We start from the raw sequence: 16,747 nt of genomic DNA on the forward strand, positions 1-16,747 counted from the left end.
CTAAATGTAATCATACTTTGCAAGTGTGAAAGTGCACAACTTCCTCTTTTATCAAGCAAAAAACTATTCCAGGCTCTTATTTGACTCCTCTTTTTGCTGATACTTGCTGCAGACAGATGATTGATTCTTCACAGTGGTAACAAATCTGAAGGCACACAGAAAAAAAAAAATGAAATTCCAATGACGTGTTGGCATATCTGTTAAAGGGGGGCAGCGGAATTTAACATAGTCCTTTGACAGCCAAAATACCAGAAAACATAATATCATGAAGTTGAATGGGCCCAGCTATCAAGCGGTGGGGTACAAACACATTTAGAGGATTGTCACCTAAACTGAAAGCAAAAGGCACCAGATAGCTTCTGAGTAAAACTCACTGAACCTACATTAACAAGCTGATACAGAGATGCCAGAGAAAGGATACTTTCAGGAAAGATCTTCTTTGAGAAGACACCAAAAAGACAAAGAAACCCATTCTAGTAAACGTATGAAAACGGAAATTTCAATGACTTCTGACTTCTTAAAACAGTAAGTTGGGATAGCTCTTTAAGTCAGCAGAAAAACTCTTCTTGATCAGCTTGCAGTAAAACATACGCCTACTTTATTAATATTTTTATTTGTTATTTCTTCAGAAACTTTTCTCCAGTAACTCCAATTACTAAAATATTTAGTTTAAGAGGACTTGGCTACATCACAGATCTGAGATTGCATATAGGAGAATGAAAAAGGCTAAATAATACAAGAATAAGTAGCTGGCATAACAAAATTGCTGTATCCAGGTATGGTATGTCATGCAAGCCAAGTAAAAATGAAATCCAACATAAGGAGAAAACTCTACACCTGCACAGAGGTGCAAGGATATATCACTAGCTTCTGTAACACTGGAATTCTTGCGTCTTTCTGTCAATCTTTTAGTATCCACCTCTCTCAGAAAAACAAAAAGAGCCACATACAATATACTACCACCATGACTACAATTCATGTGAAAGACAACTCAATGCAGTTTAACTAGATTAGACTCCTTAGAGCAATAAAGTTTTCTTCCAACAGCAGCCTGATAAAAAAGCATGTCAATGTCTCAAACTGAAATATCTGAAAATTTACTGGAAAATTTACTGAAAAAATAAGATGTCCAACTAAAAATAAGTCAAATATCCCAAGATCCAACATAAACACAGTAAAAGGGGGAAAAAAAAATCATGAATGAGATGCAGCAACAAAGCCAGGGTATAAAGACATTAGAAATCAGCATAAGAAGGTGTAATAGCTGGATTTATTTATTACATGGCCCTTAAAAAAAGGGTGAAAAAGGAAAACACAAGTTTGGTTTGATCTATATCCATACCAGCCTTATGATGTAATAGTAACAGAAATAAATTAAGCTCAAACTGGGGTCTATGCTTATTTAGATGATCTCCAACTAAAACAAAAGTGTTTCTGGAAATAGCTCTGATTACCTCCTCTGAATTAACAGCAGCCATGGTTCCAGCCATGGTTGGAGGATGTTAAGCAGATGTGGGAGCTTAGTTTGCATAAGACAAAGCTCAGAAACTTCAGAAGCTGTGGTTACACATGGAAATCTAATATCAACTTAGAAACCAAGCTTCTGACTAACACAGCACACAGCACGATGTGTTTTTTTATTCATGACAAAAAAAAAATTGCACAACAATACCGCAAAGTAAGGAATACTTTCCTACAGTAGTACAACACTTCAAAGCAAGATCAAAGCAGTTGCATCTATTGTGCTGTACTTAATTTTCCTACTACGCTTCACACAAACTGAAGGGGCATTCACTGGGTACCAGTAACACTGCAACAGAACACTGCCCTTTCCTCAATATATTCCTCAGTAATTCCCCTCTAAAAGCAAAACCAAAACTGTAATATGTTCATTTCAAAGTTTCCTCACTTACTATAGTTTCCTGAGAATCTAACCTTTCACTAACTTCATCTCCCTTATTGTCACTATCTTTTTATATTACCAGTGATTTCTAACACTGGTAGAACTTTTCTCCAAAGGAACTGCCCTCCTTTAGAGGCATGATACTAACCTAAACAACTCATGGTCAAAGCACTGCTCTAATTCTAGGTTAGTATTTTCCAGTAAAAATACCCTTTGTCCTTACCATTACCTTATTACAAGCACCTTGCACTAATTTTAGTCTATAACTATGAAGCGGACTAAACACATAAGAAAAGCATTATTCTTTACTGTAAGGGTCACAATAATTACTCATCATATACTCTGAATATTAACAGTCGAACAACTTTCCCACAAGATATATTCCTGGAGAAGAATATTTTTTGCTTGAAAGTCCATGCAATTGCAAACTGGGATTTGAATCTATAATTTCTAGTTTTAAAATAATCACAACATACATTGCTTTCTTAAAAGCCTAATTTAATATAATAACAAATTATGTGGTGTATCAGACTAGTAACTGCTACCACAGTACATAGTACTTTATCTTTCTACAGCAAGAATATCATTGGTATTTATCATCTTACCTTGCCACAAGAAGTAAAACTTCCCCACAAGTGGAAAGTAATTTTCCACATCATTCACTAGAGATCATTATACAAAAATAATTTCAGAGCATACTTGTATTTTGTATACTATAAGTATTGCAGGCACTGTTACAAGTTTTAAACAGCAGTTCAATACTTGGAATCTGTCATAACTTGAACTTAGCGCATTTTTATTTGATCAAGACTATACAGAGCATCTCAGTTCTCAAGATCAGCCTTCAATATTACATTCGTAAACAGAAAACATGCTTCTACTATGCTTAATACTTGATAAAAGTGCTTATTCTTAAATCTACTTCTGATAATGCCTTTTTTCCTAAAGACTACTACAGCAAACATATTTCCACTACAACAGCTTCCTCAAAGAAACTTCTTCAATTCTATACTTGTATTTTTTCATCCTGCTCAGATTCCCTAATAACATATTCTACTCAAAATGTGATATGCAGCTGACAAAAGTGGGGAAGATTTTTCAACCATGTCCATAGAGAAGTTTTAATACAATTTTTTTCTCCATTTGGAAATATAAAAGAAGACATGGATGTATTATAGAAAGATGAATAGCACAAAAGGGGGTTCTTTTACTAAACTGCAACTGGATGCTAAAATTTAATAGCTGACATTTTAATTCACATACAGAACATTCACCTGCACAGTATGGAATGATTTGAAAGGGGAAGACGGTCTGTATGAAACTATTATACCTCGGCTTACAGTCTAAATTAAGGACCTGCTATTACTTACTTACTGGGGAGTAGGGGTGGTATTTGTTTATTTTATGTTCACTCCAACAGTGGCATTTTGAAACAGCACTACAGAACATGACAGCACACATTTAAGATTTTATAAAACAGCTAGTGAAGCCCAAGAAATGAAACTTGTAAACAAAACTCTGCAACAGGCAGTTTTACCAGCCCAAAACAGTTTTGTTCACAATTTATGATGAAAGGAGGTCCCGTGAAGCCTCAAACAGGAATGATTATACACAGACATAAATTATGGATCATTGTGTTCTATCACCTGCATGAATTTTCATTTCCCTTGCAGAATATCTCTCTATATAAACTGATCTAATATCCTATAAAACTGCACTTTAATCCAAACGGGAAAAGAACAGATACTGACTTCGACAACTGTCAGATTACCAGAGAGTGATGGTCTGAGCTGGAATTATTTCCTGTCATAGACTAGTATACTCATTAACCACGCAGTTTAACTGACAGCATGAAGGCTAAGGTTTTATCTAGTTGGCATGAGAATTATAACAGGAAACAGATACCGAAGGCGCCATCACTGAGTTTTAGCACTAGCTAGGACTCCTCAGCTATGATTTCGCTTTAATGTTCAAGAAAGTGGAAAAACAGCAGTACATTTGACATACTAGCAGCCTTCCAGTGTACATGAGAAGGTTGTGATGAAGACACAGCTAGTGCATGGTAGAAAGATGAAAGACAATGGTCATACACTGAAATAAATAAGGTTCTGCCTGGAGAGGAGAAAAAGCTTTCTCACCATGAGAATAGTCTGCACAGTAGTGTACAGTCTGCACAGTGAAATAGGACATTCTTACCCTCAGAGATTTTTCGGCCTCACTGGATAAAGTCCTAAGCAACTTGACCAACTTGGACTGTAGCAGAAGATCAGACTGAAGACTTACTTCAATCCTTTCCAACTTGAATTTTCTGACGTACCTATTATTTTTTGCAAGAAGCAAAGAAATAGTTTTCTTTTGCTCTCCTTAAAAGCACTGTTCAGTACATGGTAGCATGACTGCGGTCAACACTCCTGTTGCAGGGCCCTTGCACACATCTTTTTCTTAAAATACAGGCACCAAAAAAACACCATGGCCTTCTAATTCATGCTTTATTCTTCTGTTAGCAACCACTGGCAGCTTCCTGGTTGACTTTAAAATTGAGAGCTTTTCTGGGCCCTCTCCAAATAAAGAATCCTTCCTTCTTTTATCTCTGAAGCTTTCTTTTGTGTCTGCTCCAAGCTCTTCTCAAATTGCCCAGTCCCTACTATGCAGCAAATTCCTCAACTTATACTCTTCCCAGTCTTATCTTAATGCTGAATTCCTGTAGCTTAGTTTCAACATGCTCTAATGCTCTTTGAAAAGAAGCCACCAACTCAGCCTTCCTGTAGAGTTTTTCACCTGACGCAGTACGTGGCAGCTAGAACAAGGCAGAAAGTCAGCCTACTTCCCTGCTGTCCAAATACACCTTTATTAATAGAACAAGAAACAGCATAAAGGTAACAGCTGAACAAACAAAACAGGTGCTCTCAGTCATAGCTTCCATTGCTATTTGTGCAAATAAACTACAGACCCTGAAGGAAGGGCACTATTTATAGCTCTAAGCATACAAGTCTTGGTTTTGGTAGCCCACCAACATACCCAACAAAAGCTCACTGTTATAATTTCAACATACACACGGAACTGAACTCTCCTGCAATTCTGAAACACAATTCAGCTTAAGAAGCTTATATACATTCATGAGTACCTATAGATTTCATGTATACGTGTTTTCCTTTCACATTTTCTCCTTGATTATGCTGTTGATGCTACATATAAATTCACTTTCACCACAACAGACATTTTTAAAGTCTCAAGTGGATTTTTAAGTACTTTAAATTCTTTAGCATGATATTACAGATCAGATCTAAGCTTATATGAATGCCTTAAATATGCATACCACCATTCTTTCATCAGAATGCTTCATCTTCCAATTTCAAAGCTTATTAGTGTGTATTAATTAGACTATGGGGGAAAAAAGGCAAAGATGATTACTGGTTTACATGCATACTTCACGTTAGTTCCTCACTTCAGGCCACTACATAATCATGGCTTCAGGCAGACAGTTTATTAAGAAGACAATCAACATGTTAAACACTACTACTTATCTACTGAAGTGACAGAATATCCCATCTATCACATATTCTGTGTAAGTCAGTTCATGACTCCAGAAAATCACTGAAAATCTCTTCAATAAGAGGAAATAAAAGATTATACACAACTATATTAAGCTCTAATCATTAAGATAATGAACAAATGGTGCTTATGTTCCTTATTCACACTCCCCAGCTGAAATTAGAGTTCAACCAGACTTTCACAGAAATATACAATGTGTAAGAAAATGTCATTTACGCATTGCATTCAGAAGTCTACATGAGGACACGTGCAGGTACTATCACCCGTGCAAGACAGTAAATTGTTGTGTAGGTTTCATAAGGCTGTGTCCTGCCACTCCCAAGCAATTACTTTAGGGAATACTTTGTTTAAAACCAAACTAAGTCATACACCTCAAAATGAATGTCAATACTGGTCACATTATGTGGAACAAATGGAGATTAAATGCCAGTATGGTGAAAGGAAGTGATTAGAGCTCAACTACATATATTACCAATAAACTTCGAAATGTTGGTCTTTTGTTGGATTTGGTGGCAAGGGAGCAGGTACAGGGGAAAAAAAGTAGTTTTAAAAACATAGGTATTAGAAAGGCCACTTACTAATTTCAGTCTTTTTCCTAAGTGGTTAAAAGAACTATGCAGCAGCTCCACAGCCCTTTTTTATATGTACACCTGGGAAGAATACTGAATCCTGTTACTTTCCTCACTGTTACCCTGATGTGGTTTAGACCAGATGTTTAAATGTTACAGTATGTACATTTTCTTCTCTTCTTCCAAGGCAAAGGCAAAATAAGAGGAATATTTGACTTCACTCCACAAGAGACCTATTTAATAGTTTGGCGGTTATGTAAGTAAAGGTAGCTTGGCTAAGTCAATGTTGACGACATACAGAACGACATGATCCTAATGAGTTGGAAAATATTGGCTCTCATGAGATTCAACCAGATGCTACTGCATTGAGAAAGCTACTGTATTATTGAATTTCATTTTTATGAGGTAAAATTTATTATTCAACCATTAAGGTATCCCACATGAAATCTTGCATAAAATAGTTTTACAGTTACTTTCTGGAAAGTAGATTTTATTTTAACTTTAAGACATCATTTACATGGGGGATTCAAATGCCTATTTGATCACCTTCAATAGAGAAATGTAAGGTCTGCAAGCAATTTTCCAAAAAATACCAGATTAATGGAACCGAACTGTCAACAAAATAATGAACTACCTGAATAGGACAAGGAAAAAGTGGTAGCAAGTTCCAGTTTTCCAGAGTAAACTAAAGCCATGTGTGACTGTGTATATGTTTTCTTGGCAGGCTGAAATGGTTAGTAACCAAATGCTTTAGGTACCAACTAACAAATAATGAAAAAATAAACAGTAAAATTACTTCATAGGATTAGTTATGATCAAAAGTTGAAAGGTCTTAACTGCCACTAAAAATTTGGTATCTTGTACACTTACTTTTGTAAAAAGAATGTTTAATAATAATTATAAAAATTTTATTGACATCAATACATCTACTTGCTGAAACACAGAAAACAAGATGCATTTCAGAGCCATGTTTGCTTCCACATTTACAGTGGCTAAGATACATATTCGGGATGTTTCATGAGCATGAGCAAGCGTAAGAACTAACATATTAGCTGACACACCACACTGTTGTGCTTGTATACCAAAAGGACTACAAAATAAAACCAAAACACAAGTCTCCAAAGAGTTCAGTGGGCTGAAGATAGCTTTTGTTCTTTTCTTCCATTTTACATGTAATGCATTACCAAAAAATTCACAACACCTTTTTCTTTACCCATGAAGAGTGAATTGTTATTGGTAGCTGTTTTATTTATCCACTTCCTATTTAGTGTTTTGTCACTTTGTATTCCATTCTACTATTTTAAACTTTCTATTCTTCCTGTTCTTGCACAACTCTATTTCAGGCAGTATGAATCTTTCTTGTACTTTTTAATGGAAAAGTCTACTCAATTCGTAAGTTTCATTGGTTGTATTTATCTCAATTTTTTTATTGTCTTGGTTTATTTGAACTAAAAATACCAGTTGACATGTGGAAAGAATCTCTGCCAAGTAGGCATTTAAAACTACAAATTAGACTGTTATGGCATCACTGCAATGAAGCGAATTAGGTGCTTTCAAAAATCTCTTTAAGCCATTACCTCCATCTTTAAATTCCAAGTGAGTTACAATTAAAAATCTACTCTTAGCAGAATTAAACAATCTCAAGCTGAGGAAGGCATAATATTTGAACATATTTACAATAAATATCTAGAGTAAAATACTCTTTTTAACTCTCCTCCTCAAGTTCTGAACTCAATCAGCTATTCACAGTACCATACATCATCTTATTCATCATTTTAATATAGCCGACCTTACTAATATGCATGACAAATACAAATTTCTAGTACCTGCATTTCATTCTGAAATAGTCAGAAAACAAACATACAGAACATGCTTTTGAGACTTCAAGACATTCTTTCAGATAGCTTGCCTTGGGACAGTTAATCAAAGAAGAAACAGACTATCTATCTGACGAAGACAGCAAGTCTAATGAACTACGAAATATTGGAGGAATGAGTTTTTCTCCTAGTAGAAAAACATTTCTGGAGAGCAGAAGGAGGAAGGTAGGTAGGGGGCAAAAGAGCATTAGTCTTCAAGCCATCTTCCCTTCCCGGTATTCCATGAACCTATTCCCAACAAAAATTTGTACAGGAAAAATCTGGAGGGTTTTTTCTGAATCCGTACAGCACCTTCAGCCTAAATTAGTTTTGAAAGAAGTTTCGGAGCAGAACATTTCTGCTCCAAATGAAACCACAGGACAGAACCCCAGATATAAATTCTGTTCCTTCATTTATGGAAACACACAAGTGCAGAGCTCACTTTTTAAACTAGATCCATAGAAAGTCTTCCAGCAGTCACCCAGCAGGCAGGTTCCCAAAGACACCTCCATACCTTGCAAGACTCTCCAGAGCATGTCAAAGGGCCCATAGTCACGTGTTCTCTGATGTCCCCTCTCCATCCTGCAACTTGTGTACCTGTATTTTGTAATAAGTTTTGGCTTTCTTAACTTTTACTGCTTTTCTACTCTTTTTTTTTTTTTACTCTTTTTTACCTGTTTCTCCTTGCTTTGTCTTCCACTGCATCTCTTCCCTTTTTACTAGCTGATCCTGTTTCTCCCTTTTCTTACTTTTCCTTCCTTTTTTACCTTAATTCATCTGTTCTTTCCCTACATCATAAGTTTGTCCACACTGTAAGCACGTTTCACTGATACAGTTTAAAAACTGGAAGAGATGGTTTTGTTGGAAAAAACAAACTAGGGACCATAATTCCTGCTAAAAAGTGGATCTAGGCTGACAGGATACAAAGGCTTGTGGTATTGCTTTGAGTTCAAGTAATACTGAATCAATATGGTATGGAGGCACATCATTCACTCACAAAAACTGTCTGGCAAAAAGCCTCAATGAAGATGTTAAGGAGCTCAACAACTGCTTCAGCCCAATAACTCTCTCTTCAATCACCACACAGAAAGTGGAAATAGACACAGGCAGCTGAGAAAGATAGGCTATATAAAAAAAGGGCAAACACATTTCAGACTACCTACATGCAAGTAGCAAACTACAGAAGAAAAACTGGAAGTCCCAGTATATTTTCAAAATTGGCAGAAGATATGTGGAAGAGTAACGTATAATGAGAACACTTCTGTAGAAGACCATAGTTTGTTCACAAAGGACAAAGAAAAGCATGGTTGTGTACTGAGTATCAAGGACGTGTAGAATCCTGTGATGAAAACTGTAGGCAGGCAGATTTTCTGGATATCACTGAACTTAAAAATACGAAGGCAAACTGCATAAGCCCTTGCTTTTGATTGAGAATCATGTCATGTTTGGGCAGGGCTTTTTTAATTATTCAAAAGAATAAAAATCTAGGTAGAGACATAATTATTTCCCCTACTGTACTTGTAATTAGTTAGAAGGATTGCTTTTAGAGGTTAGAAAATGTAAAGGTAGAAGATAATATGGGCAACAGTACTTACAAAACAGTTTGTAATTCTTGTAAAAGCAGAATCAAAGCAATTAATTTCAAGAAAGATTCCATGGGAAATAGGATAAAGTAAAGGTACGGAGATCCTTAATTGTGCTTTTCTGCAAGACCACCACAGTTTTGTAGAAATAAAAATAAGAAAAAGCTATAAAAGAAAATTAAGAATATGTGTTTATATTTGCATTATTTGTACAAAACTGATCAAGGAAACAATTAAACCACAACAACACAAGGAAGGAAAGCTGTTTTCTTCAAGTAGTTTTGCACTACTTTCGTAAAAGCTAAAAACAAGCTGTGATCAGATGGAAAACACAAACAGTACTGACAAAAAGGGTGTTATTTCCATGAGATATTAGTTTATACAGTAAAACCTCATCTGTTCACCCACAAAGATCATCAGGGAGACAGTGGCAGGAGGGTGGGGGGCCCTGCAGGGCTGCTCCCAGGCCCATGACGTGAGCCATCAACCCACCAAAAGCCACTCTGCACAACTCCAGAGGATCACAGGGGCATAAAATGGCAGGCAGACACCCAAATCAAGAAATCCCAAGGAAAAATCATAAGCTGTTGTTTCATCTTAGAGAAATTAAACTGAATCTCAGTAAAAGAATATCAGTCATTAATACATGTGCCTTGTTTACTGAAAAATTCCTTATTGACTACATTATCTTCATAATTAACTTCACTGGAGGAAAAAAAAAAGCAACAAAAAGGGGAAGGGTGGACAAAAAAAGATGGAATTCCATATGCAATTACAGTCAGCTGGTATTTTTTCAGAAGCTTACACGTGCACATGTTAGAGTTAAATTACATGGAAGCTGACACTATGTACAAGGATGATTTTCAACAAGGCATGACATGAAATTTTACACAAAGATGTTCCAACAAAACATAGTAAACTTACAGAATCAACCAAACCAAGAACCATGGGAAAAGGGGACACAGCAACCATTTCATAGCCTTGAACTCAAAGCTGCCTTCATCTAGTTTATGTGAAGCACAACTATGAAAGTATAAGATTTACCAGGTCAAGTGTTAAGCTACAAACAAGAGAAGATCAACTGTACTCTGTTATTTATTTTAAGTACTTAAAAATGTGTGCTCCAGATATCTATTCTACAGATATATTGTTAACACTGCTGTATCACAGTTCATTGAACTGTAGGACTGAATCATGTTAAATGACGGAACAGGTTGGGTTTGAAGACCGCAAATCCTAAGATCATCTGAAGTATCAAATGACTGCATCGCCAGTTTTCTCCAAGACGTGGACTGTAAACCTGCTACCTTCAGAAGCACCAGTACTTGAAAATAAAATCTCAATCTCATGCTTAGGTGACCCACACAGAATCAAGAAATGAAGAGAATCAGTGACTTTAGGGAAAGAAGGAAAAACCAAGCACTTGAAACAGTTATTCTAAGAGTTACACACCTGAAAATACAACAGTTCTTTTGCATGATCAGATCAACACAGATGTAACTCTAAAAAAACAGGACTAAAAAAATAGACTACCAATGGTAGTCTAATCCACCATTCTGCTTTAAGTCATGATTTTACTACATGTGAATCATTCTAACACCTTCTTTGACATTAGTAATGATAAAGTTTCCAAAAGATCAATTGTTCTTGTTATGTTTTTATTCACAAGAGACGAACAATAACAGATCTAAACAACCATGGGTCAAAATTTTTCTAGCCTGCATAGAAATACAAAAAAAAAAGTTATTTTCTTCTGAATGACCTTTACGCACTTGAAGACTGCCGTCTCCTCTGTTAGCTGGTCAAAATCCTTAATTTACTACCAAAATCCACAGGCATTATGCGAAAGTATAACAGGTTATTATGACTAATTTCATTATTTATATCATTATCACTGAGAATTGCATCTTCAGCAGCTTCACAATAGCTACATAACATTTATTTATGAAACTGGATGAGAAAAATCTGCAGTCTTTAAAAAAATTTCAACATATGCCATTGATTAATAAAGCCCTTAATGAAGCAGTATTTTGTATTTCTTCCAACAGCTTCACCTCAGGATGATCTTAAGTTACAACACTGCACCATAAAAGGTAGTGAGGGTGGATGTTTCAGATGAGGAAAGCATGGAAAAATTATCCTGTGTGGGAAAATTAAATGCATCCAGGAACTGGTGCCAAGGAGTGAAGCTTGGTGGCTTAGCTTACATTCTGGATTTTAAGCATAAGCTATAAATACCCACATACACACAAAACACATTCTGTCTGTTAATTACTATAAGTTAAAGCCTGGACTTCAAGTTGTACGCATATTCACTAGCACTGCACTGCACCATCGTAAATACTTAACCAAAAGCATCACATATTTACCTGAAGTTTGGAAAACCTCATTCAGTAAAGCTTCATTTACCACCACCGGACTGACATTTCCAGCAGGATGACACCAGCTCTGATAAATACTTTGAAGCAGGAGGGTTTGAGCTCTAGTTGCTTGAACTGTCAAATTAGGAAGCTCAAATATGCATTCTGTTAGTGGGACTTGAGCTCTCTTCGACCTGTGTAAAATATTGGGGAGGGAGGGAAGGGAAAGGAAAATCAATACTTTGGAACATAAAAATAAATTAAAAACTTTATCGTGGACAACCAAACTATAAGCAGTTAGATTACAAGGTTAGAGCAGTCTCTCAAGTTTGAAGTACTTAATAAAAGAAATTCCAAGTGCTTCCACCAAAATAAGAGCTACTTAAAATCTTGCATTTATTAAAAACACGGAAGAAAGCTGTTAAAAAAACTGACTTTTCAGAAAAATTCTTATTTACAAGTTTACAGTGAATCACTAAATGATATGTTCAGTGATCCAAAAATACCACACAGACAATGTGTACAAGAAATAATATACAAAGAGGTCCACATTCCATATTTAGCTGACAGATCAACAGGCAATTCCAATATTTTTCAATGCCTTTTACCTTTTAACTGGGGAGGTGGGGGCAGGCAAAAGACATTCTGTTTGGAAATAAATTTGTCTGTGACAATTTAGTCCACCATCAAGAAGAAAGGTCTACCACAACTATACTGAAGTCAGTACATTATTTTTTCTTCCTCACATATACACTATCACTTGAAAGCAAGCAACGGATAGATCCACTACTTTCAACAAAAACTAAACAAGCTCTTTAATATTCTCATTTGGCAGCCTTTTCATGCAGCAGATTTACAACATTTTTACTCTTGAGCTAATGATCTCCTTTTTAATCACTGAAATGCTATTGTGCTATTTAGCTTTTTTTTTTCCTCAGTGTCCACAGAAATTAATTCAGGGCTTCAGAAACAGGCACTTCCTGATGCTCAAATTCTAAAATGTGTAGCAGCATGAAATAACACAAAATTCTGGCAATAAGAAGTGGACTTCATTGTACATTCTCCACCTGACTGGGAGAGCAGCCCTTCACCAGGAGAACTGGAAAGATAAAAAGCACATCATCCCTTCTCAGACCCATGATCATTATCAATATCATCCAGATGAAGATGCAAAAGAGCAAAATATTCAGCTGCTAACACTTTTGGCCTACAAGATGCAGATAAAGCCCATGTGACATAAAAAAAAGACTGTTTAGGAGCAGTTTAGTGTTCTGAACATAAGAAGACACATAGGACAGCTACAAGGATGATCAGAGGACTGGAGAACCTCCCATACAAAAACAGGCTGAAAAAGCTGGGATTAGATGAACTACTCTCTGCATGTCGTTATTTCTGCCTACTACCTATAAAGGGAGATGATAATTATCTCAGCTGCACACGTCTACAACACAGAACAAAGTTTCATGGGTAAAGCTCATCTATAAAAGACAATTCCATTACTCCTCACTAAAAACAAAAACAAAGGAATAAAAGAAAAACTGGTTCCTATGAAAGATGTTACTCGTGAAAGATACTCAGAAAATGGATGCAAATACAGACAGAAGACAAAGCACAAACAAAACCAGATGTTGTAGCCTTCTGTAATAGTGATCAGTATTCTCAGACCAAAGTTCTTAAACCTCAAACCCTGGAACAAGGATTACTTGTCTCAAAAATGTTGAAAAGGAGGATGAAGCCAGCAACAAGATGGTCTCTGCATTGCAAGTCATTTGAAGCTAATGACAAGTGTGCTGCCAGTTTCAGGGAAAAGGTTCATTAGCAGAAAAAACAGGAATGAAAAACATTTCATGATTCCATGGGAGATTTCAGCCTTTTGTCTGAGTAGACAGTAGTAGACATTTTCTCAGAATATTGAAAAATAAAGCAGTCTACTGTTTGAATGAAACTACCACTCTTCAAAGTTTGGAACTACAATATAGCGACCTTCCAGTACCTGAAGGGGACCTACAGGAAAGCTGCAGAAAAGACTATTCACTAAGGCTTGTGGGTATAGGACAAGGGGGAACAGGTACAAACTGGAGAGGGGCAGATCTAGACTAGACATTAGGAAGAATTTCTTCAGCATGAGAGTGGTGCGACACTGGAACAGGTTGCCCAGGGAAGTTGTGGATGCCCCATCCCTGGAGGTGTCCAAGGCCAGGTTGGATGGAGCCTTGGGCAGCCTGATCTAGTGGGATGTTCCTGCCCATGGCAGGGGGGTTGGAACTAGATAGTCTTTAAGGTCCCTTCCAACCCTAACTAATCTATGATTCTATGATTTTGGATCAGTACAGTTTGTGTTTCTCGGAAAATTATAGCTCACCAGAGGTTTTCTCCAAAGAGATCTCGTATTACCTTTGTTTGTTTGTTTAGCAGTCACTCACACCAAACAGTGAGTTAAAACAAGAATAATTACATTTCCTGCCTTTTCTGCTGACATCCATGTAATAATGGTCTTCCTAGCTTACATGAGTAGATCACATGCCAGCCTTGCTGCCCAAGATATCTGCTCTATCAACTGCAGCAGAGTAGGTCATCAAAGGGGTAAGAAATCTCTGTACAGAACTCACAAAGCTCTTCCTGTTTCAGTTTTAAGTTCAAACGCACTACACCATTCCTGAAAATGTTCTTCTCCCATAAAGTACAAACACCACACGTGGCCGTCTGAGAAAGGAATGCATCCAAACACATCTGAAATCTATTCGTGCAAGAAAGTCATTCAACAAAACATTTTTGCTATTTCAAAAAGTAAGCTAGATACAAAGTTAAAACTATTTTAAGGAGATCGAAAACAAAAGCTGAAAATATTACTACTATTAAGTCCAGCAAATAGGGAAAGATGCTGCCTGGTTAAAAGATCCACAATGACACTGACTCAGAGAGGCAGTTAAAAGGAACTAACAGCCTGACAAACTCTACCATACAACATATGAGAGGACATGTATAGATAATTCTCTCGTGGACACAATTAGAGCACATCTCCCATCCAGCTCCTCAGATACGCAAGTATTTCCCCATGTAAATGTACACATATCCATATCTTTTAGCACTAGAACAGCAGCTCTGGGTTCCCTGAAAAGCACAGGTGGATACTGCAACACTGTGGCCTTTTTAATGTTAGTCCCACATTAGAATTTGAACTTGCTTTCCTAGAATTTCCTAGAGTGGTAAGTCCAAGCTCTGTAATTCGTGAATTCAAGCAGAAAAGGTGTGCCTGAGCAAAGGAGTACACAAGATTATTCCCTACTCCGGAAAATCCATCACTTTTTGGTTTTGTAAAACAAAACGCTACACAAACAACAAATCGAAAAATAATTCTAAAGCTGAAGATGAAACAGCCAGCACAAGTCACGTACTTTTATGTAGAACTGAAGTTGGAAAGACAGGTATGCACATTAGCAAAGCTTCGGCAGGCATTAAATAGAAAAGATATGTAACGTATGGTGACATCAATCAGTTTTACCTAGTATTCCTTTTTTCCAAGCCATGTAATGTGATCTTTTATTTATCTGACTGCTGAAGTGCACTTAAACCTTCTTCCTTTCTGTCCTTTTCCTTTCTGTTCTTCTTCCTTTTGTTATCCTTTCAGATAATGTATATTTTCTATTTTTTTTCCTCTTTTTCTGGATATTATTTTTGCAGGATTCAAACTAAATATTGCAGAAAAAAAACACCTTTGTATTAACAAATTCATGTACTCTGTGGCAGAGCCTGTGAAGAGCTGTGACAGTCACAGCATAGGATGGTAGAAAAGATTTTGCTTTAGAAGTTTGACTACTCATTTAATACATATTATAGCTACTGTACTGAACTAAGCTAAATTTAAAGCTTAAAAGTTCCACATAAAATAGTCCCTTACTGGTAATAACAGTTTACATTTATTTTTTAACAATATGCAAATTCTATGCTTACTGTACTCAAACAATCCCATAGGAATAAAGTCTACAAGTCCTTTTCAGACAACTTTGGAGGAATGGGAAGTTGAAGAAAATAAATCCTTTTTTATAGAAAAAGGAAAAATTAAGGGGGGGCACTAGTGTTGTACCATATGTGCAGCAAATGTTGCTTAAGGAAATTTTAACTAGACCTGGCTAGTGATGAAAGTACATTTATAACTCAGGATTTATTATAATAGTTTCAAAACACAAATAATGCATTTAAAAGAACTTAAAATACAAGCTTGCTACCAAACTGCACCTGTTAATACAGAAAATCTATCACTAATAAGGAACTGAGCTATATTTAACCAAGTTTTATGACCCAAGAGATGCATTCTAGCAACAAGTGAAAATACAAATAACTTTTTCAGTAACCAAGCCAGATCTGTGTTTCTATTTTGTATCATTAAATTTGTATTAAGCAACAGAATATGACTTCATATCAAAACTCATCACCATATTAAAACAGTTATGGCACATAGTTGCAGTCTAAAACCACTGTTTAAACTGCACTTTAAAACTATAACAACAACAGAAATAATTATTTCTCAAATCTTTACACTCATGAGTTAAGATGCAGTTCTGAACATATGTTCATTTAACTGAACAGGTTAAAAACCTACCAATTCAAACATTCTTCTCTTGGGGAAAATAAATCCTAATGTAACTAGCAGGATAGGCTAGTCATTAAAGCTGAAATTGGACAAGTTCCAGAATAAATTTAAGGAAATATGAACAAGCAAGTCTTGCTGTGTAGTGGCATGGAGTGAAAATGAATCTGTCCTAATTAAATGATTTTTAAATGCACTCTGATTGTACCCAGTTTGCTGACAAACTGTAATACAGACTTGCTGAAATATTTGGATAAATCTGGCAAACCATTAAAGAAAATGGTTTTCTTTACTGTTTTTGTATGAAAACATGAATTGGTCTTTATTACACACCAT

At 36.1% G+C, this 16,747-nt stretch overlaps 1 protein-coding gene across 5 annotated transcripts in view; it reads right to left on the reverse strand.

Annotated features, from left to right (window-relative positions):
* VPS13B (vacuolar protein sorting 13 homolog B) overlaps positions 1–16,747 on the reverse strand; it is a 453,221-nt gene that overhangs the window by 348,777 nt on the left and 87,697 nt on the right. For all 5 annotated transcript variants that reach the window (XR_008448774.1, XM_054059974.1, XM_054059977.1 and 2 more), the window contains exon 17: positions 11,833–12,017. Coding sequence is in view for 4 of the 5 variants with exons in the window: in XM_054059974.1 (XP_053915949.1) it covers positions 11,833–12,017 (185 nt within the window). In the remaining variant the exon portion in view is untranslated. The remainder of the gene's footprint in view (positions 1–11,832; positions 12,018–16,747) is intronic.

The sequence above is a fragment of the Cuculus canorus genome, chromosome 2 (assembly GCF_017976375.1).
Source record: "Cuculus canorus isolate bCucCan1 chromosome 2, bCucCan1.pri, whole genome shotgun sequence".
Classification (NCBI taxonomy): Eukaryota; Metazoa; Chordata; class Aves; order Cuculiformes; family Cuculidae; genus Cuculus; species Cuculus canorus.